Source organism: Oncorhynchus mykiss, chromosome 9 (genome assembly GCF_057628025.1).
Source record: "Oncorhynchus mykiss isolate SJ-2025 chromosome 9, ASM5762802v1, whole genome shotgun sequence".
Taxonomy (NCBI): domain Eukaryota; kingdom Metazoa; phylum Chordata; class Actinopteri; order Salmoniformes; family Salmonidae; genus Oncorhynchus; species Oncorhynchus mykiss.
In genome coordinates, this window is record NC_143030.1 from 67,891,090 (window position 1) to 67,913,068 (window position 21,979).

The following is a 21,979-nucleotide window of genomic DNA, read 5'->3' on the forward strand; positions in this document are numbered from 1 at the left end:
CTGATAGGCTTGCGTCACTGGGCAGTTCGTGGCAGGGTTTCCCTTTGTAATCCGTGATCGTTTGCAAGCCCTGCCACATCTGAAGAGCATCAGAGCCGGCGTAGCAGGATTCAATCTTAGTCCTGTATTGACTCTTTGGTTGTTTGATGGCTCGTTGGAAGTCGTAGTGGGATTTCTTATAAGCATCCTGATTCGACACCCACTCCTTGGAAGTGGAAGCTCTAGCCTTTAGCTCAGTGTGGCTGTTTCCTGTAATCCATGGCTTCTGGCTGGGATATGTACATATGGTCACTGTGGGGACGACGTCATTGATGCACTTATTAATGAAGCTGGTGTCTGATGTGGTAAACGCCTCAATGTTATCGGATGAATCCCGGAACATATTTCAGTCTGTGCTAGCAAAATAGTCCTGTAGCTTAATAACATCCACTTCACTTCTGTATTGAGTACTTCCTGTTTTAGTTTTTGCTTGTCAGCAGGAATCAGGAGGATAGAGTTATGGTAAGATTTGCCAAAGGGGGGGTGAGGGAGAGCCATATATGCATTTCTGTGTATGGAGTGAAGGTGATCTATAATTTTGTCGCCTCTAGTTGCTCAGGTGACATGCTGGTAAAACTGATTTCAGTTTCCTTGCATTAAAACCACCGTCCACGGAAGCGCTGCCTCTGGCTGTGCATTTTCTTGTTTGCTTATGGCCCTATACAGCTTATTAAGTGCCAGCATTGGTTTGGAGTGGTAAATAGACTTCTTCAAAAATATAGATGAAAACTCTCTTGGTAAATAGTATGGTCTGCAGTTTATAATGAGGTTTTCTAGCTCAGGCGAGATACAACTCCAGACTTCCTTAACATTAGAGATCACACACCATCTGTTGATAACAAAGAGCCCCCAATGTTTACACCAGGCTGCCGACCGGTCTTGACAATGTATGGCAACGTTTTCTGTCACTGGAAATGATGGCAGAGACATTATGTATTTGTGTTTTATCATCGTAAAAAAACACAAATTTGCAGAATTGTTCAGCATCCCGTAAAATGGCTGCTATCCAATGCAGTGCCATCATTCAGTATGGACAGTATATGAATAGAAAAGGTGTGCACAGCAGTAGTGATATATGGTGAGCCATGATTAGAAAACAGTACACAGTGGGGAGAACAAGTATTTGATACACTGCCGATTTTTGCAGGTTTTCCTACTTACAAAGCATGTAGAGGTCTGTCATTTTTATCATAGGTACACTTCAACTGTGAGAGACGGAATCTAAAACAGAAATCCAGAAAATCACATTGTATGATTTTTAAGTAATTCATTTGCATTTCATTGCATGACATAAGTATTTGATCACCTACCAACCAGTAAGAATTCCGGCTCTCACAGACCTGTTAGTTTTTCTTTAGGAAGCCCTCCTGTTCTCCACTCATTACCTGTATTAACTGCACCTGTTTGAACTCGTTACCTGTATAAAAGACACCTGTCCACACACTCAATCAAACAGACTCCAACCTCTCCACAATGGCCAAGACCAGAGAGCTGTGTAAGGACATCATGGATAAAATTGTAGACCTGCACAAGGCTGGGATGGGCTACAGGACAATAGGCAAGCAGCTTGGTGAGAAGGCAACAACTGTTGGCGCGATTATTAGAAAATGGAAGAAGTTCAAGATGACGGTCAAGCACCCTCGGTCTGGGGCTCCATGCAAGATCTCACCTCGTGGGGCATCAATGATCATGAGGAAGGTGAGGGATCAGCCCAGAACTACACGGCAGGACCTGGTCAATGACCTGAAGAGAGCTAGGACCACAGTCTCAAAGAAAACCATTAGTAACACACTACGCCGTCATGGATTAAAATCCTGCAGCGCACGCAATGTCCCCCTGCTCAAGCCAGCACATGTCCAGGCCCGTCTGAAGTTTGGCAATGACCATCTGGATTAAACCAGAGGAGGAATGGGAGAAGGTCATGTGGTCTGATGAGACAAAAATAGAGCTTTTTGGTCTAAACTCCACTCGCCGTGTTTGGAGGAAGAAGAAGGATGAGTACAACCCCATGAACACCATCCCAACCATGAAGCATGGAGGTGGAAACATCATTCTTTGGGGATGCTTTTCTGCAAAGGGGACAGGACGACTGCACCGTATTGAGGGGAGGATGGATGGGGCCATGTATTGCGAGATCTTGGCCAACAACCTCCTTCCGGGCCTCCCGGGTGGCGCAGTGGTTAAGGGCGCTGTACTGCAGCGCCAGTTGTGCCATCAGAGACTCTGGGTTCGCGCCCATGGGGCGATGCACAATTGGCCTAGCGTCGTCCGGGTCTCATCGCGCACCAGCGACTCCTGTGGGGGACCGGGCGCAGTGCGCGCTAGCCAAGGTTGCCAGGTGCACGGTGTTTCCTCCGTGCGGCTGGCTTCCGGGTTGGATGCGCGCTGTGTTAAGAAGAAGTGCGGCTAGGTTGGGTTGTGTATCGGAGGACGCATGACTTTCAACCTTCGTCTCTCCCGAGCCCGTACGGGAGTTGTAGCGATGAGACAAGGTACTACAACAATTGGACACCACGAAATTGGGGAGAAAAAGGGGTAAAAAAGAAAAAAAACAAAAAACATCCTCCTTCCCTCAGTAAGAGATGGAGATGGGTTGTGGCTGGGTCTTCCAGCATGACAACGACCCGAAACCCACAGCCAGGGCAGCTCCGTAAGAAGCATCTCGAGGTCCTGGAGTGGCCTAGCCAGTCTCCAGACCTGAACCCAATAGAAAATATTTGGAGGGGTTCTCCCCACTGTATATATACACCTGTAAAGTTGGTAAAACAGTCTGAACACTGGTCACTGGTCATTTTAATATGTTTACAATGACTCTATGAACGTAGGGCAGCAGTCTCTAGCACTGGAGTAAAATGATCAATTGTTTTGATTCTAGTCAAGATTCTGTCTCTGAGGAGAGGCTTACAGCTAACGAGCTGCTCTGGTACAGCAAGCCTGCTGGAGAACTACCCTTGCTGGACAGACAGGCTGGGCAAGCTGGGGGTCCTGGGGGCCAACTAAGGCCCCCAAGGGGTGGTGGTGGTGGAGCAGGCCAGAGGGCCCCAACATCCAATGCAGCAGAGGGCCCAACAAGCACCACCAGCAGTCATTCAGTCCCCCAGCTGTCGGCCTGTCCGTCACAGCCTAACGAATGTGGCCTGTCACTCACCCAGCAGAGGGCCGTCAATCAGTGCACACCCAGGAGGGAACAGAGGGGCGGGACACCGGCCAACCACCAAGATACTAACAAAGACATACTTAGAGTTGCAAGCGGTTTCAGCGCCACTTCTCTATTAAAATAATCATGGAGTGGAGCTGATAAGAGTAATGACAAAGGACAAAGAGTTAGGAGGGATGAGGATCAGGGGGGGTTGATAGCTGGGAGTGGGTGGGAGAGCATGATAACTTTCACGCTTGGCTTAGAATAGAATCTCATGGGGGGGGGGGGTATGTGTTTGTTGTCAATTTGTACTGGTGCTCTTTGATTTTTCACACCAAAATAACAACTAGTTTCAACATTTCGATTTAACATTTCTGGTAACAATTGTTGTGATTCTTTATCAACTTGAAGAGAATGTATTATATTAGTTTTTTTCATGTCATGGGTTGACATTCACATAATTTCCTGGAAATGGAATGGACCTGGAATGAGTCATTGAGTCAGATTTGAAGAGGAAGTGTCTCTTGCCTCCTATGATTAGATTATATCAGTAGTGATTAATTCTGTATTTGGGTGAATTATTTTCAAATAGCAAGCATTTTATAATTGTATTCCATTCCCTCTTAATGCCAAATATCCAGATTTACCTTCTACTTAGCACTTTCCAGTACAGGTATCTGGATGAGGTTTTTAAAAAAGTAACAAGGACTAGGTGTTGAATACTCTGTGGATTCCCTTCAAGCTTTTGTTGTGTTGACATACTTACAGAGATATAGGATCTTAATTTGATCACCCTGTTGTTGCAGGAAATGCTAACTTGCAGTGTATTCAAGGTTTAAACAGGGTTCTACATTTTGTAATTTCCACTTTAATATTTCAGACTTGATTTGCCCTAACTAAAAATGTATCAACCCTTACAAAAATGTCCATTAATTATAATCCACATTTCCAGTTGCCGGAGGATTATTTTCCTGCTGTGAGAAACTGGTCAAATTAAGATCCTACATCTGTAGGCCTTTTGTTGGGTCAACTCAGCAGGTGATAGCTAGAAATTGAACTCACACCTAAGACCATTGTTGTTACCAGCTGATCAGAACTCACACTATTGTCATGGTCCTGGATCTTCTCCTCAATCAGAGGCCCGCCCCAGAGGAGGACATTTACATTTCAGTTATTTAGCTCTTATCCAGAGCAACTGTCAGGTGCAATTAGGGTTAAGTGCCTTGCTCACGGACACATCGACCAATTTTTCACATTGTCGGCTAGGGGATTCGAACCAGCGATCTTTCAGTTACTGGCCCAACGCTCTCAGCTAGGATACCTGCCACCCTGAACACAGATATAGGATACTTTACTTTATGTATGAGAATGGGATATTAAAGGCATCATTGAGAGTTCCAATAGAGAAAGGGGACTCGTACTGTTGTCCTGCATGGCTCTTCTACTGGTTTCAATCAGAGGCCCACTGTTTAGACCCACTGTTAACTGTAGTGACATAGTTATATATATGTATGAGAATAAGAAATTAAAGGCATCATTGAGGCTTCCAGTCGACTAGAGGGGAACCCTCAATCCATCTCTGATGGACTAAGGTCTTGTCTTAAAGGGGGTTGAAACAAAGGGCAGAGGTTGAAACATTTCCATTCACCTGATCTTGTAACCAACCAAAAGTTGCATGTGCTGGCCATTTAACACTCAAAGTAGACTATCATTAATCTTATCTTGTATACTGTATCTCACAGGGAAATGAGGACAATCCTCCTCCATTTGGACACTTTTCTGCACAATCTAGGGACATCCTGAGAGCAAACAATACCTATCCAACCTGTCAGAAGGAGACCAAAACCTGCATTGTAGCTGCAAAAGGAAAATATTTGAAAGGAGAGTCTACAAGTCAGACAAAAGCCACTGCCCTGAGCTGTTTGTCTCCTGAGATATACGGATGACATTAGCTAAGCCTCCGAATCTTTGCTCTCCAGTCAACCCATTGTACCAGTTATACATATCCCCCCCACCACACACATACAAATAAAAAAAAACATTTTTATAACAAAATCTGTGAAATATTGGATTTCCAAAACGTTCAGCATAATGTGAAAATGTAAATCAACATGATGAGTGAAGTGCATTCTGCTAATAGCAGATTCCGGTCAACAGTCTTGTTTCAAATTGATCTTACCGTTAATTAAATGATTTCCATAAATAAAGAAATCATAGGATATGTAGTTAGTCTATGGATTGTTATTTTATTTGAGACTTTTATGCATGGCTACACTTTTCCTCAGATTTTTTTTTAATACTTGAATAATTCACCCTTTTAGAATTTACCTAGAGAGACCTACTTAGCAGTAGTTACGCACAAAAGGTTGAAACCAAACCACCACATAATACGAGCATCATAAAGTAAAAACGTCTTCTTCAACCAATGTCCCTTTGGAGAAGATGAAAGGGCAGTGGAATGAGATTTGTCATATTTGTATCGTATCTTTAACAATCCTTCAAGCTCTCTACATTACCATTTGTTATCTCATAATTATCATATACATTAGTAACACCTGTTTTACTTAACAGCTTTTAATTAGCCCCATTGAAACGATATGCTGAAGCCACAACAAAACCATCCGACATGTAAAGGGAAGTCTGTTATTGTTCAATCACAATAAATTAACAAAATAGTTCTAGGGTATCGCCAGCCGAAGGCAGGTAACCCATTGCCCCAATGACACCCAAAATATAACCACCTCACAGTTGTTAAATAGGAATAGTAAATTGGTATCTTACAAAACATGTTCGATTTTTTTTCGATGTTAAATTAATATTATATCACCATAATGCCTACATGTTTTTGTTTCCGTTGAGGGAAATGTAGGATACAGAAACCAATAGCCTAATTCAATCGAGAAATATTAGATGAAACCTCGGACAAATCTAAATAAAACTATATTGAAGATATCACAGTTTCAGTCAATGGTCATGGAAAGAAGCCTGGAAATGTGTTAATGTCATTAGGCTAATTCAGTTGGCTAATTCAATTCACAGCTACATGTTCAGACTTCAATTTCAAACAGAAGTCTGATCGTATGACAAGAGACATAGGGTCTGGTGTTAATCCTATTCAAGTCATTTTATTATCCTACAGTGAGTGTTGCACAAACAATGTCAAATTCGATGGGAAACTATCGATATTAACATGTAATATGCTATTAGGCTATATTTACCATGAATGGTACGTTTACAACAGTTTCTCTTTCCATTATTATTTTTTATTTTGGAAATGCAGTTTATTTTTTGCCTGAAATGCACTTAATTCCGTTAGATTTTTAAAAAATAAAGTAATTTACTTTTTTGGCATATTTGGAACTGACAAAATATGTATGGGAACGGGTGATGGCATTGATACAACTGGTGGCTTACAATAAATTAATAGTTAAGGATCTATAAAGGACCTAACATTATAGATCGTATTGTGAATTATGAGAGATTCTAGTTTCTAGTATCCTCCCCATCAGAACAAAACTGTGAAATTCAAATGAAATTTCATTATTCGTCTCTCACCATAGAAATTATTGGTTTGAGATACGTTTTACACAGTCTATTTAGCGCCTTTAAGAAACCGTTAAAAGGAACAGCGGAGTTCTCCTTTGATTGGATTTGGTGCGAGTGAAAGCGAGGTATTTTGAACGTAACTGTCAATCACCGCGGTTAAGAACCGCCCATTACTGGATAGGGGTATATTTAGAGCTGGTGAGGGTGCACATTACTGTCATTCAAGCTCTGATAGTCAGGGGGTAAGGATGCCTGCGTCACAAACAGGCAACTTCTTTGAGAGAAATATCAACATGCCCCCTGGATATCAGATACCGTATTTGGGAGGTCCAGCTGGGGTACAACAGCAACAAGCCCCTTATCTTGCTGCGATGGCTGGGGTACCTTTGACATATTCCGGACTACAGGGATACAACTTCATCCCCTATCCACACCACAGATACATTGCGAACATGGTAAGTTATTTGACTATATGTTTTCTCTATTGTATACCTAATCAATAACATTTCCAGTTAATAGTCTAAATGTATTCATAATTTATCAATGTCGGAAAAAGAAAGCATTCTACAGACCTTTTTAATACCAATTAAATATAATGCGTAATTACACACTTAACAAATCAATGTGGTCAGTTATGCACGAATTTAAACATATAATCTAATCACGTTCTCTTATGTTTTCAGAACAACTCTTTCGACTTGAAAGCTGTCTCCCCATATCATCAAGCGCTTCTCGGCCGAGGAGGTCCATTCTACCCGCAATACCGACCAGGCGCATCCGATGACCTGATCAGGGTCGCCAAGGTGGCTACCCGGGAAAGCACCAGCGCGCTCAAGGCCTGGTTGAACGAGCATCTTAAGAACCCGTATCCCACGAAGGGTGAGAAGATCATGCTTGCTATTGTAACCAAGATGAGCCTCACGCAGGTTTCCACTTGGTTTGCCAACGCCAGGCGTCGACTGAAGAAGGATAACAGGGTAAACTGGGCGTCCAAGGGGAAATCTGACGAGGAGGGCGAGAGCGACGAAGAGGAGGGCGAGGGCTCTCTGCAGAAAACCCGTTTGGACGAAGAAGATGAGATAGATCATCCAACCGAAGATGACAATGAGGATATTGGACATAGAGTATCCAACTCAACGACAGAGCCGGTGGATGAGCGCCTTGTGAAACAGTCAAACGACGACAATAGAGCTGGTAGGCTCGCGGCGCACGCGGAAAATGTGGTAAAGAATGACACAGAACCCAAATCATTTCCAGCTAATCTGGAAAGTAAAGATAACGTTGAGTGTCAAAAACCCAAAATATGGTCTTTGGCAGAAACCGCGACATCGGAAACGGGGAAAAAGCCCCAGTACAGTGCTTGTCATCCTGGCACACAAGTTGGCAAATTCTGGGCAGAATGGGCATCAAGGAACGGACTGTACATTCCCGTATACCCTGCTCACGATATTCTATAACAGAGCATTTATTATTTAAAACAGTCGAGGACACATTTTTACATCTTATGCACTTTAAACTACCAAATTCCATGGCGTGGGTCTACTTTTTGACGTTTAAACGTGGACTAATTTGCTATGAAAATGCTGGGTATATGTTTGTTAGGCTACTTGTAAGACCAACAACTCTTACAGAACATGTTATGTGTACATATGTGTATATATATTTTCGATGAACAATCTGTAAATTCTTATTTCATTTGTCTTATCACAAAAAAATATTTTGGTAAAATAAAATCGCTCAAAATATAAAATACAATTTTCGTGTGTGTTCCACTATTTTCAAGGATCAGTTCTTACAGCAGGCTATTTGGGTTGGGAAAGGTCTGGTAAAGCCACAGTCTGATTTTGACTGAAATGTTACATTATTTTACATTCTCGTGTAGCTTATTATAGTTTCAGACGCATGTATCCATGCATATTGCCAATATATCTAATGTTAGGAAGTTTAAGCAAGCTGACTGTTGTTGAATAACAACCATCTACAAAAAAATGGGTTATAATTTCATTGATAAAACATTATAGAATTTACATATCAAACCTAGATCTGTTAAAATTCATGTATTAGGTTAACTCATTGTTGGTCCATGCAGGATGATAATGGCCTCCACAAATGGCCTACCTTAGGCAACTGACCACATCTGGCCAAAAAAGAAACTGCATGCCTGTTCAATATAATATAGCAGAACTTTAAATGAGTATAAAATATTCACAATGTAATACAAATCTATATTATCTTTATGGGAAGTATAAATGGAAACGGGTTAAGTGTTCTGCATCTCCAAACCTCCACAGGTAGAGAGAGATTTTGTGTGTGGTGTGTTTATTTGTAGGAGAGGAACTAACATACACATACAACAGGAGAGCATACAGTATCTACAGAGTTGGAGGTGAAAGACTGGATAATCCTGTCCCTTGCTAATCACATAGAATCTCCCAGTTTTCCATGTCAAGTCAAAGGGTTGTATCTCCACTAATCCAGTGATAATGAGAAAACCCCTGAGAGGAAAGAAGCCCCTTCACACCACCCCGAGACACACACATCCAGACACACACAGAGGGTTGCGTCGTGCCCTTTTCACAGGTGGCCACAGGTGGCAAATGAGGTGTAATCCCAGACAGAACAGGACCCAATCTGCCACAAACTAGTGGACATATTTAATTTGATCTCATTACATTAATCCAAGCATACTCTATCCAAGCACACTCTTTAAAATCATTGGACATTTTAATTTCTAGTTTTAATTGTGACATGAATATACTTTTTACAGCATCTAAAAGGTCAAGCTAATGTCTATGAGTAGCCTAGCCTTATGACCTCCCAAGATCATGACATTCTCACAAAAGTATGACAGAGGCTGAAGTCCACCGCCTAACTGATGCTGAAACCTCAAGGTTCTAGTCAGAGCCATTTATAGGGCTCTGTTCTAGTGAAGTACTACCTCCTCCTTGTGGAAAATCGGAGTATATGCCTCTGACACCAAAACAAAACAGGCAGTTTGCATTTGGGTCCCGAGTGGCGCAAGCGGTCTAAGGCACTGCATCTCAGTGCTAGAGGCATACCTACAGACCCTGGTTCAATCCCGTGCAGTATCACAACCGGCTGTGATCGGGAGTCCCATAGGGCAGTGCACAATTGGCCCAGCATTGTCCGGGTTAGCGGAGGGTTTGGCTGGGGGAGGCCGTCATTGTAAATAAGAGTTTGTTCTTAACTGATTTGCCTAGTTAAATAAATAAAATAAATGTCAATTTCCATTGTCTTTAAAGGGTGACTACACTTTCTGATTTGGCCTCACTTTAGATTTGGTTCATTAAGAAATGCTAGCAGCCATGACTGAATTCAAACCTGAGTTGGTTTTGTGGTGTGGTTTGATGTGAGTGTCTCTTGTGTGTGTGTTTGCAGATGGGAAGAGTTAGCCAAATTATTTCGCCAATTACCTTCAGCTGACTGGTGTTCCGCCTTGACAAAATTGGTTTGACTTTGGATAGCCTATCTCTGGGTCTTGTGAGGGACTGTCAATAAATTACACAATGGAACTGAGACAATATTTTCATGTTGCACACTTTTTAGATCTCAATAAATGCTTTCAATATTTGTACATGAACTTCAAAATATATAGTTGGACTGAGGTTTTTAATTAATTGAAATTTGGAGCTATTAGAATTTGTACATATTGTCCCAATGTACAGTGCCTTGTAAAAGTATTCACCCCCCTTGGCGTTTTTCTTATTTAGTTGCCTCACAACCTGCAATTTAAACAGATTTTTATTTGGATTTCATGTAATGGACATACACAAAATAGTCCAAATTGGTGAAGTGAAATTTTAAAAATAACTTGCTTAAAAAAATTATTCAAAATAAAAAACGGAAAAGTTGTATGCACATGAATATGTATTCACCCCCTTTGCTATGAAGTCCCTAAATAAGATCTAGTGCAACCAATTACCTGCATAAGTCACAATTAGTTAAATAAAGTCTACCTGTGTGCAATTTAAGTGTCACATGATCTGTCACATGATCTCAGTATATATACACCTGTTCTGAAAGGCCCCAGAGTCTGCAACACCACTAAGCAAGGGGCACCACCAAGCAAGCGGCACCATGAAGACGAAGGAGCTCTCGAAACAGGTCAGGGACAAAGTTGTGGAGAAGTACAGATCAAGGTTGGGTTATAAAAAAATATCAGAAATGTTGAACATCCCACTGAGCACCATTAAATCCATTATTAAAACATTGAAAGAATATGGGAGCCATAGGAGACCTGCCAAGAGAGGGCTGCCCACCAAAACTCATGGACCAGGCAAGGGGGGCATTCAACAGAGAGGCAACAAAAATACCAAAGATAACCCTGAAGGAGTTGCAAAGCTCCACAGTGGAGATTGGAGTATCTGACCATAGGACCACTTTAAAACCTCTCTAGGGGGTGTGGGACGGTAGTGTCCCACCTGGCCAACATCCAGTGAAATTGTAGAGCACCAAATTCAAAAACAGAAATACTCAATATAAAAATTTATAAAACATACAAGTGTTATACATCGGTTTAAAGATTAACTTCTTGTTACTTCAAGCACGACTGTAGATTTCAAAAAGGCTTTACGGCGAAAGCATACCATGCGATTATCTGAGAACAGCGCCCAGCAGACAAATCATTACAAACAGTTACCAGCGATAAAATTAATTACTTACCTTTGATGATCTTCATATGGTTGCACTCACAAGACTCCCATTTACTCAATAAATGTTTGTTTTGTTCGATAAAGTCCATCGTTATATCCAAAAACCTCAGTTTCCCCCCGCGTTTTGTTCAGTAATTCACAGGCTCAAGGGCAGTCACAAAAGGCAAACAAAAAATCTGAAAAGTATCATTAAAGTTCGTAGAAACATGTCAAATTATGTTTATAATCAATCCTCAGGTTGTTTTTAGTCATAATAATCAATAATATTTCAACCGGACAAACGCTTCATCAATATAAAACGAAAACAAGAAAGGTGCACTCTCGGTCGCGCACATGAAAAACCTCTGGGACACTGCAGCGTACACTCATTCAGAGTGGTCTTACTCCCTCATTTTTCAGAATGCAAGCCTGAAACAGTTTCTAACGACTTTTGACATCTAGTGGAAGCCATAGGAAGTGCAATTTGAGTCCTAAGTCAATGGACTCTGTATAGGCAGTCAATGGAAAACTACAAACATTAAAAAAATCTACCTTCCTGGATGGATTTTTCTCAGATTTTCGCCTGCCATTTCAGTTCTGTTATACTCACAGACATTATTGTTAACAGGTTCAGAAACGTTGGAGTGTTTTCTATCCAAATCTACTAATTATATGCATATCCTAGCTTCTGGGCCTGAGTAGCAGGCAGTTTACTTTGGGCACGCTTTTTATCCGGAGGTGAAAATAGTGCCCCCTACCCTAGTGAGTTTTAAGCCGTACACTCCACAGAGCTGGAATTTACGGAAGAGAAAAAAGGCATTGCTTAAGAAAAAATTAAGCAAACACATTTGGTGTTTGCCAAAAGGCATGTTGGAGACTCCCCAAACATATGGAAGAAGGTATCCTGGTCAGATGAGACAAAAATTGAGCTTTTTGGCCATCAAGGAAACGCTATGTCTGGCACAAACCCAACACCTCTCATCACCCCAAGAACACCATCCATCCACGTTTTTCATTGGCAGGGACTGGGAAACTGGTCAGAATGGAAGGAATGATGGATGGCGCAAAATACATGGAAATTATTGAGGGAAACCTGTTTCAGTCTTCCAGAGATCTGAGACTGGGAGAGGTTCACCTTCCAGCAGGACAGTGACCCGAAGCATACTGCTAAAGCATCACTCGAGTGGTATAAGGGGAAATATTTAAATGTCTTGGCGAAGTCAAAGCCCAAACCCCAATCCAATTGAGAATCTGTGGTACAAGAAAGATTGCTGTATTAAAGATTGCTGTACACCTGCGAAACCCATCCAACTGTAATTGCTGTAAAAGTTGGCTCTACAAAGTATTGACTCTTTTTTTAGGGGGGGCAGGGAATAGTTATGCACACTCAAGTTTTCTATTTTTTTGTCTTATTTCTTGTTTGTTCACAAGAAAAAATATTTTGCATCTTCAAAGTGGTAGGCATATTGTGTAAATCAAATGATACAAACCCCACAAAAATATTCCAGGTTGTAAAGGCAACAAAATAGGAAAAATGCCAAGGGGGGTGAATACTTTCGCAAGCCACTGTACATACCAAATGTAAACAGCGCATTTCCCCAAACCATAGCCCTATCCTTAACCACTCATAATTAATACCTAAGCTTAACCCTTTGAGTTGTTTCTGTTTAAATCCTGTAACCATGTGGAATTAATGGGTCAAAATTAGACATTCATCCACATTACGTTAAATCCCGACTTGAAAGCATGAGATCAGGTTGGATATAGAGTTGAAATGTATTCAATTTTGAGTTGCATCCCAATATTACACTTTATATACTGTTATATCACAGAAGACTGAAATATAACAAAACCATTTAACATAGAAACACCATATTTGTGTCAGCATTTTTTACATTTGATTAATTATGAAACATATGAATAACATTCCACCCATGAGGCCACTAGAGGTTGATTTGGTCATTTCACCAACACACCCACTGGGCACAGACATCAATTCCACGTCTATTGTTGGTTCAGTGTAACTTCATTGAAATGATGTGGAAACAACGTTGATTTAACCGATAGTTTAGTGCAAAGGAGAGTAATTACAACAGAAAACACAATACAGGTATACTCTAGTATGCTTATGAAAATGTTCTTTAACATAATACAGTAACAACCAATACTTTTTAAAACAGTTTACAATGTACAGCATATTCAGCAATATTTAATGAATATTTCATGGTAATGCACAATCTGATCATTGTATATTGTGTTCGGCACTGGGTAAAGCCGAGTGGTTATGTGATACCATTTGTGGATCAGACAAATAAGTATTGTGTTGTTTACCCTGCTCCTGCGCCACCACATGTCCATTTTCTGTCATCTCTTCAGTTTTGGCAGAAGACTCGGCTTGAGAGTCGTTGACATCATTCTCCACTGGTGTTTGAGTACCTGGTGATGGTGGTGATAGTGGCTTTCCATTTTGGATCATAGGTTTGAGTTGTTCCCTTTCCTCATCAGGTCCTTCTGAGTTTCTCCCTTCATTGTTTCTGTCTTCTGTAGGTCTCCTCTCCCACCCTAGACACTCCACACAGGGTTCCTATGGCGAAAGACACAATGTCAGCCATATGTGCATTAGTTTGTCAAAATACAAAATTATAGCTGTATTACTGTCATGGCTGATCGAAATGTCAGAAAAATAACATACCTTTCCTTTCTTGTAGGCCTCTCCATGTTTACCTAGTACACAATAAAATATGATTATTTAAAAAATCCTATGTAAAGTTTTCACTCAAATAACATCATAAAAGGAGTGTTATATACCTTTATATTTCCACAGGATAATGCCCACAACACTCGTGACCAATGCAACAACCACAAGGGAACATCCTGCTATTCTTCCAGAGAATGTGGGTACTAACACTGTAAAATAAATCAAAAGAACATCACAAACAATAAAACCAACTATTGTCAATCAACAATATGCCTACGGCCTATGTGTTACTGACACTAGTTTTGACAGACGTATATAGGACAGGCTACTACAGTAAGCTGCCCTACTATAGAATACTGTAATACTGAGAAGATTCCTCCACACAGCCCCACCACATGTTTTGGTTTCAGTGATGTGAATTAAACAGTCCCGTACAACCATGTTGCACAGTTCAGGAGAATGAGTTACTGTGAAGAAGTGATGGTCAACTCACAATAATGGAATACATTCTATTGTTCAACAATTTATTATGGTTGATGGAAAATGTTGTAATGTTTGGGTAAATTGTGTTGCGTTCATCGTGTGGACCCTGTACTTACCACAGACAATGTCCGAGGTGGATGTCCCATTGGCTTCAGTTTTGGATCCTTTGTCACAACTGAAATTTTTTAGGGGAATGTTTTTGAGTATACAGTACTGTTTATGAACAACATTGGTCAAATATGTGGAAAAATAATCAAGCAATAAATCAAGCAATTCCTAAGTTGTTCAACCAACTAATCAAATATAATTACATTGACTGTGACTAACAGTTACAACTGCAGTATGATAAAATATGTTACATAAACTCAGCAAAGAAAGAAACGTCCTCTCATTGCCAACTATGTTTATTATCAGCAAAATTAACATGTTTAAATATTTGTATGAACATAAGATTCAACAACTGAGAAATAAACTGAACAAGTTTCACAGACATGTGATTAACATAAATGGAATAATGTGTCCCTGAACAAAGGGGGGGGTCAAAATCAAAAGTAACAGTCAGTATCTGGTGTGGCCACCAGGTGCATTAAGTACTGCAGTGCATCTTCTCCTCATGGATTGCACCAGATTTGCCAGTTCTTGCTTTGAGATGTTACCCCACTCTTCCACCAAGGCACCTGAAAGTTCCTGGACATTTTTGGGGGGAATGGCCCTAGCCCTCACCCTCCGATCCAACAGGTCCCAGACGTGCTCAATGGGATTGAGATCCGGGCTCTTCGCTGGCCATGGCAGAACACTGACATTCCTGTCTTGCAGGAAATCACGCACAGAACAAGCAGTATGGCTGGTGGAATTGTCATGCTGGAGGGTCTTAGTCAGGATGAGCCTGCAGGAAGGGTACCACATAAGGGAGGAGGATCTTCCCTGTAACGCACAGTGCTGAGATTGTCTGAAATGACATCTAGCTCAGTCCGATGATGCTGTGACACACCGCGCCAGACCATGACGGACCCTCCACCTCCAAATCAATCCCGCTCCAGAGTACAGGCCTCGGTGTAGAGCTCATTCCTTCGACGATAAACGGAAATCCAACCATCACCCTTGGTGAGACAAAACAGCAACTCGTCAGTGAAGAGCACTTTTTGCCAGTTCTGTCTGGTCCAGCGATGGTGGGTTTGTGCCCATAGGCGACGTAGTTGCTGGTAATGTCTGGTGAGGACCTGCCTTACCACAGGCCTACAAGCCCTCAGTTCAGCCTCTCTCAGCCTATTGCGAACAGTCTGAGCACTGATGGAGGGATTGTGCGTTCCTGGTGTAACTTGAGCAGTTGTTGTTGCCATTCTGTACCTGTCCCGCAGGTGTGATGTTCGGATGTACCAAACCTGTTTAGGTGTTGTTACATGTGGTCTGCCACTGCGAGGACAAACAGCTGTCCATCCTGTCTCCCTGTAGCGCTGTCTTAGGTGTCTCACAGTACGGACATTGCAATTTATTTCCCTGGCCACATCTGCAGTCCTCATGCCTCCTTGCAGCATGCCTAAGGCACGTTCATGCAGATGAGCAGGGACCCTGGGCATCTTTCTTTTGGTGCTTTTCATAGTCAGTAGAAAGGCCTCTTTAATGTCCTAAGTTTTTATAACTGTGACCTTAATTGCCTGTGAACTGTTATTGCCTTAACGACCGTCCCACATGTGCATGTTCATTCATTGTTTATGGTTCATTGAACAAGCATGGGAAACAGTGTTTAAACCCTTTCACAATGAAGATCTGTGAAGTTATTTAGATTTTTACGAATTATCTTTGAAAGACAGGGTCCTGAAAAAGGGATGTTTCTTTTTTTTTGCTGAGTTTACATGTTATATACAGTACCAGTCAAAAGTTTTGACATAAACCCTTGAATGAGTAGGTTTCTTTATTTGTACTATTTTCTACATTGTAGAATAATAGTGAAGACATCAAAACTTTGAAATAACACATATGGAATCACGTAGCAACCAAAAAAAGTGTTAAACAAATCAAAATATTTTTTATACGGGTGATTCTTCAAAGTTGCCACCCTTTGCCTTGATGACAGCTTTGCACAATAGGCATTCTCTCAAACAGTTTCATGAAGAATGCTTTTCCAACAGTCTTAAAGGAGTTTCCACATATTCTGAGCACTTATTGGCTGCTTTTCCTTCACTCTGCGGTCCAAACATCTCATTTGGGTTGAAGTCGGGTGATTGTGGAGGCCAGGTCATCTGATGGAGCACTCCATCCACTCTACTTCTTGGTCAAATAGCCCTTCCACAGCCTGAAGGTGTGTTTTGGGTCATTGTCCTGTTGAAAAACAAATGATAGTCCCACTAACCACAAACCAGATGGGATGGCGTATCGCTGCAGAATGCTGTGGTAGCCATGCTGGTTAAGTGTGCCTTGAATTCTAAATATATCACACCAGAAAAGCACCTCCACAGCATCACACCTCCTCCTCCATGCTTCACGGTGGGAACCACACATGCGGAGATTATCCGTTCACCTACTCTGTGTCTCACAATGACACAGCGGTTGGAACCAAAAGTCTAAAATTTGGATTCATCAGACCAAAGGACAGATTTACGGTCTAATGTCTAATGCTCGTGTTTCTTGGCCGAAGCAAGTCTCTTCTTCTTATTGGTGTCCTTTAGTAGTGGTTTCTTTTCAGCAATTCGACCATTCTGTAATATCCTAATGAGAGCCAGTTTCAGCATAGCGCTTGATGGTTTTTGTGACTGCACTTGAAGACAACTTTCAAAGTTCTTGAAATGTTCCGGATTGACTGACTTTCATGTCTTAAAGTAATGATGGACTGTTGTTTCTCTTGGCTTATTTGAGCAGTTTTTGCCATAATTTGGACTTGGTCTTTTACCAAATAGGGCTATCTTCGGTATACCAACCCTACCTTGTCACAACACAACTGATTGGCTCAAATGCATTAAAAAGGAAAGAAATTCCACAAATGAACTTTCAACAAGGCACACCTGTTAATTGAAATGCATTCCAGGTGACTGCCTCATGAAGAATGCCAAGAGTGTGCAAAGCTGTCATCAAGGCAAAAGGTTACTTTGAAGAATCTCCATAATAAAATATTTGGATTTGTTTATCACTTTTTTGGTTATTACATGATTCCATATGTGTTATTCCATAGTTTTGATGTCTTTGCTATTATTCTACAATGTAGAAAATAGTAAAAATTAAGAAAAACCCTTGAATGAGTAGGTGTGTTCAAACTTTTGACTGGTACTGTATTACTAACAGATATATTGTTATTATTTAACACATCACAGTTATTAGTAAAAAGATTGAACTCAGTACTTACACTGTCCATTGCTTGCACTTGCTCTCTGCTGAGCTGTCGCTGGAGAAGGTGTTTGCAGGACAGGCCTGACACACCGTGTCCCGGATGTGGTCACCTGAGAAAATATACAGCATACGGCTATAGTGACCACATACTCACAAATGACATCATTCAGGTAGCCTAACTCTAGCAGCTCAAACCACGTAATAAAACAGAATAGAAACAGAAAAGGAACAATAAAGTCCATGTGTGAATACATAGCAGGCTCACTAGTCTAGAATTAAATCGTTGCTGATAGTGTTATAAAGGCGTGTTTTCTACCGGTGTAAAGTGTCTCTTGTCCTGGTCCACATTTAGTGTGTGGTACACATGTCAGGCACTCTTTACTGGAACAGTGGTGTCCTGCCTTACATATGCATTGGCTGAGGCTTGTTTTGCTCCTATTGGTACTGCCCTCAAAGTTTTTATCTGTGGCAGGAAGGAGATACAAGTGTAGTGTTATTACAAGCAGATGAGGCAGATCAACAGTAATGTCCTTGAATATGTAAACATTATTACAATTCTCACTTTGGTCACAGTATGGTTGCACTTTGCAGATGATCTTCTCTGTGAATGCTTCCTGGTATTCATTCTCTTGGCAGGGCATACAATGTGGATCAAAACAACCACTATGGTCGGATGACATCCTTGTGCCTATTAAAATAATGTATTTTTATCATAATAAATACTGTACTCTTATAGCCTAATTAAGTGTACATCCTACAAGGGTTCAGACTCTGTTTGACTCAACAACAAAAAAATGTAAGAGGTAGTGAATGGCAGTATATATAAGCTATAATGAATGTTCTCTTCCTTACCTGGCCCACACTTATTACAACACTCCCCATTATTATCATACTGTGTTGCTGGATCACAGGAGTAAACTGCGGGGAAAACCTGTAAACAAAATGTATATTAAAAAAATCCCTATTATGATGTCTTAGAAACCTCAGGTCAACTGTCGCAAGTCACAACCGAACAACTGTCTCAACCACAGTAGCGGTGGAAAGTACCTAGATTCACGCTCTAGAGTCTGGACTAGACTAGACCACCATTCACTTTACTTTTCTAGTACTGAGCATAGCAGCATGAACGTTTCAAATGAGATGCGAGCTAGTAAAATAACATGAAATGTAGGTATTACAGCTTTAACTACGACAATGGTGTTCTTAATCGAAAGTAAAATTGTGTTGAATGAGCTTTCTGTGCATTTAGCAATCTTGTTTCGAAACGCATCAAAATGTACACATTTAGTCAATCACTGTGTTACAAAAGAAACCTAACACTCATCCTCTATATAGGGTCATTGAATACATTTAAAGTGTAGCCTATTGTGTGCGTACAGAAAATGGGTGGGAGCTATTGCTCCCGGGAATGCAGAAGGCATGTCTTCATTTACACATAATAGACTAAAACCTACTTACCGCCAGCATAAATAAAAGCGTAACAATTTCGATCCTTTTCGTCTTGAAACAACCCAACATATTTGCAATTTCTCAGATTCTAGGTATTCACTCCGCAGCTACTGTACAAGCAAGTCAGTCGATAACAGCTGAGCGGTGGGCTGGGCTCTGAGCATAAATAACTGAGAGAGGGAAATTCCCAAAACACGTGTGACCATTTCCTAAAAATGACAAAAAATGTTGGAACTCAAGATTATGTGGAATGCACGATTATTCCCAAACCATCAAGTAGGCCTACGAAGATTTTTGTGAACAATGCCATCATTATCTTGGATTACTTATCATAGCGTCTACAGACAATTTATATGTAGGTTTAGTAAGCAGCGGCTTCTTTATTTGAGAGTCGTTTGTGCTTGCATTTAGAACACACCTTTGGAAGTGTAATTCGCTCCGCACATTTGCTACACTTGTGTCAGCAGTGGGATGCAGGTGACGGTGAGGCCAGGCCATCGTAGGTGCTGTTAGGACACCACCGCCCAGTTGAGTTGATTTAACATTTCGTGGAATCTGGATTATTGGTGATTTCCAACATTGAACTCTTCTATAATGGTCAGGAGGTAGCCTACCATTGCTGACTGCCAGAGGTGCGAGATCGTGCGTGTCCCCCCTTGTGCAGGAAATCCCCAGCCAGTGAGTCGGAGTGAGGGAGCCGCTTTCCATGGAGGTTTCAGTGAGTAGCAGACAATATTGTAGCTGTACAATCCGAAGGAATCCGGATGAGAAGTTTACTTGAGAGTAGTTGACAAACTGTAAAGCAAAACAACAAACAGGATGATAACTAAGAACGCAAACACAGCTCTCAAAATAATCAGGCCTCAATCAAGTTGAGTTAAACTCAACTCCATCTCAATGGTGATGAGAGTTGTGATGAGTGTGGGCATACTGCGCCTCCCTATCAGTCAATAGTTGTGAACATTTCAGTTCTTAAACTCTTCACTTGTACCTATGTTTGTCCTATGTAATTGCTTGCCTTTATTTGTTTGCTTAAAACCTCTTAAGGATTGGCCCCCTTTTTTCTTCAATTTTCGCCAAAAATGACATACCCAAATCTAACTGCCTGTAGCTCAGGCCCTGAAACAAGTATATGCCTTTTCTTGGTACCATTTGAAAGGAAACACTTTGAAGTTTGTGGAAATGTGAAAGGAATTTCTGAGAATATAACACATTAGATCTGGTAAAGGATAATACGTTTTTTTTTTTTTTTTTTTTTTTTTTTTTTTTTTTTTTTTGTACCATCTTTGAAATACAAGAGAAAGGCAATAATGTATTATTCCAGCCCAGGTGCAATTTGGATATTGGCCACTAGATTATCCAATGAACCATTGCATTTCTGTTCAAAATGTTGTATCAAGACTGCCCAAATGTGCCAAATGTGTTCATTAATAACTTTTCATGTTCAAACTGTGCACTCTCCTCAAACAATAGCATGGTATTCTTTCACTGTAATAGCTACTGTAAATTGGACAGTGCAGTTAGATTAACAAGAATTTAAGCTTTCAGCCAATATTTGATATGTCTATGTCCTGGGAAATGTTCTTGTTTCTTACAACCTCATGTTAATCACTTTAGCTCAACCGTCCCACAGGGGACCCACCAATCCTGAAGAAGTTTTAAATCTGTAGGTTTTGATAAGGGATGGTTCAAAATTTACAGAATGGGGATCTGGAGGAAAGTGGGGGAGGCTCATGCTTTTTCAATTTCAGTCAGGGGAAGGTTATTTTTTTTTAACTAGTCCAGGGGAATGCTATGTAATTTGTAGTTGACATTTCAATATTAGTTTGGGGATAGGGTGGGGCTGCCAAGAGTATGTTTGGGATAGGTTGGTGGGGAGGGTGTGTTTGTTAAAAAAAGGGGGGAAAAGTATGTTTTTTGATGATTGTATTGCTATTGTAACCCTATAAAAACAACTGTTCACTCTCCCCCCAAAAAGTTGCTTATTAGGCTATATATTGATGTGTGCCAGATGCCGCCACTCATCTCTGATTCTCCGTTGGGCGTGCACTATCAACTGCACCTGTAGGCTATTTAGTGTCGTCTCAATCAAATCAATAGCCTATAGGCTATATATAGGCTATACAAAGTGCATGCTCGGAGAAGCACAGAGCAATGTTATAATTCTAAGAAAATGTACTTCCTTCCCGAATCTTTTGTTCAAAAATATAAACGCAACATACAATAACTTCAAAGATTTTACTTATAGTTTATATACAGTTACAGTTCATATAAGGAAATCAGTCAATTGTCACACCCTGATCCGTTTCACCTGTCTTGTGCTTGTCTCCACCCCCCACCAGGTGTCTCCCATTTGTTCCATTAACCCCTGTGTATATATACCAGTGGTTTCTATTTGTCTGTTGCCAGTTCGTCTTGTCTCATCAAGCCTACCGGCGTGTTTTTCTAGTCCCTGTTTTCTAGTCCTAAACAAATCTAAATACATTTTAGATTCTTCAAAGCAGCCAACCTTTTCCTTGATGACAGCTTTGCACACTCTTGGCTTTATCTCAACCAGCTTCATGAAGTAGTCACCTGGAATGCATTTCAATTAACAGGTGTGCCTTGTTAAAAGTACATTTTTGGAATTTCTTTCCTTCTTAATGCATACGA

At 40.9% G+C, this 21,979-nt stretch overlaps 3 protein-coding genes across 6 annotated transcripts in view; 2 read left to right on the top strand and 1 right to left on the bottom strand.

Moving 5' to 3' along the window:
• The first annotated feature begins 5,542 nt into the window (after positions 1-5,542).
• LOC110532606 (iroquois-class homeodomain protein IRX-1) lies at positions 5,543-8,479 on the top strand. Its single transcript, XM_021616652.3, has 2 exons — positions 5,543-7,179; positions 7,408-8,479. The coding sequence occupies exons 1-2, from the start codon at positions 6,973-6,975 to the stop codon at positions 8,179-8,181; spliced, it is 981 nt and encodes a 326-aa protein (XP_021472327.1). The 5' UTR covers positions 5,543-6,972; the 3' UTR covers positions 8,182-8,479.
• Positions 8,480-13,251: 4,772 nt separating this feature from the next.
• Positions 13,252-19,462, bottom strand: LOC101268951 (tumor necrosis factor receptor superfamily member 5). 3 transcript variants are annotated; one of them, XR_016483397.1, is made up of 9 exons: positions 19,337-19,462; positions 18,731-18,809; positions 18,441-18,566; positions 18,195-18,341; positions 17,895-17,988; positions 14,674-16,876; positions 14,185-14,283; positions 14,069-14,100; positions 13,252-13,960 (listed from the first exon to the last, which is right to left on the bottom strand). XR_016483397.1 is itself a non-coding variant. In XM_021616655.3 (9 exons), the coding sequence occupies exons 1-9, from the start codon at positions 19,394-19,396 to the stop codon at positions 13,619-13,621; spliced, it is 1,038 nt and encodes a 345-aa protein (XP_021472330.3). In that variant the 5' UTR covers positions 19,397-19,462; the 3' UTR covers positions 13,252-13,618. The 3 variants fall into 3 exon arrangements, 2 of the variants coding, with proteins under 2 accessions (XP_021472330.3, XP_090041261.1); XM_021616655.3 differs by having other exon boundaries at positions 14,674-14,732; XM_090185135.1 differs by having other exon boundaries at positions 13,262-13,960; positions 14,240-14,283; positions 14,674-14,732.
• Positions 19,310-21,979, top strand: part of LOC110532607 (uncharacterized) — a 50,429-nt gene continuing 47,759 nt past the window's right edge. For both annotated transcript variants that reach the window (XM_021616654.3, XM_090185134.1), the window contains exon 1: positions 19,310-20,045. In XM_021616654.3, the coding sequence (XP_021472329.3) occupies positions 20,034-20,045 (12 nt within the window). In that variant the 5' untranslated portion in view covers positions 19,310-20,033. The remainder of the gene's footprint in view (positions 20,046-21,979) is intronic.